The 1,139-nt window shown below is 42.0% G+C and overlaps 1 protein-coding gene across 1 annotated transcript in view; it reads left to right on the top strand.

The window, feature by feature from the left end:
• Nucleotides 1–1,139, top strand: part of ces3 (carboxylesterase 3) — a gene marked incomplete at its 5' end in the record, with an annotated part of 9,731 nt that continues 8,592 nt past the window's right edge. Inside the window, 1 exon segment of the mRNA XM_014030913.1 lies at nt 1–48. Coding sequence (XP_013886367.1) covers nt 1–48 — 48 coding nt within the window.

Below are 1,139 nucleotides of genomic sequence, written 5' to 3'. Positions count from 1 at the left end.
TTGTTGTCCTGCTGCCTGCGCTGCTGGTGAGGACACATCTAACACCAGGTGAGGACACATCCAACACCAGGTGAGGACACATCTAACACCAGGTGAGGACATATCCAACACCAGGTGAGGACACATCCAACACCAGGTGAGGACACATCTAACACCAGGTGAGGACACATCCAACACCAGGTGAGGACACATCTAACACCAGGTGAGGACATATCCAACACCAGGTGAGGACACATCCAACACCAGGTGAGGACACATCTAACACCAGGTGAGGACACATCTAACACCAGGTGAGGACACATCTAACACCAGGTGAGGACACATCTAACACCAGGTGAGGACACATCTAACACCAGGTGAGGACACATCCAACACCAGGTGAGGACACAGCCTGGACTCTTCATCCTTCAGGCTGAAGCAGAACTTTAGCTGCTCTCACATTATTTTCTCTTTCACTCACAGAAGTGAAGAAATGATTAATGATTAAAAGCTGACAGATTCATCAAACGAAGCAGGATAAGAAGGTTTCTGCTCTCTGCAGGGCTTCGGTTCAGAGACAGAGTTTAACTGGTCTGCAGCTCAGATTAGGAACATTTCATCTGATCTGAACCAGAACCAGAACCAAACCACATAAAGACTGTTGAATGTTGTAAACCTCATTCTGCTAATGCTAATGCTAATGCTAATGCTAATGCCAATGGCTTTTAGATACTGGCAAGTGTTTCATTAGTTCTGGTTAATGTTTTGCTACTATTAGCTTTTAGCTACTGTTCTGCTCATTTAGCTTCTGTAAAGTTTAGTTCTAGTGTTTCACTCTGAGTTCAAACAGGAAACAACATGTCTCTATTTTTATTAGGCTCTGCTTCATTTCATATAAACACTCTTAAAAGCTTTAAACACTTTAAAGATCAAACTTTATGTTTATACACAAAGTTAAACCCTGACCCTTAAATATACAGATTATATTTTATTTATTGTTTATTAATAACAAATATAACAGTTTAATTCACTGAACTGAGAGGTTGAACCATCTGCAGAACATTCTGTCTCAGCTGTGGTCAGGGTCAGTCTGTGGTGGAGTTAATCTGGGATTAAACTCAGGTTAGGGTCAGTCTGTGGTGGAGTTAATCTGGGATTAA

This window comes from Austrofundulus limnaeus, unplaced genomic scaffold (genome assembly GCF_001266775.1).
Source record: "Austrofundulus limnaeus strain Quisiro unplaced genomic scaffold, Austrofundulus_limnaeus-1.0 Scaffold1139, whole genome shotgun sequence".
Classification (NCBI taxonomy): domain Eukaryota; kingdom Metazoa; phylum Chordata; class Actinopteri; order Cyprinodontiformes; family Rivulidae; genus Austrofundulus; species Austrofundulus limnaeus.
The sequence above is the reverse complement of the archived record's forward strand: the minus strand, read 5'-3'. Positions and strand labels throughout refer to the sequence as shown.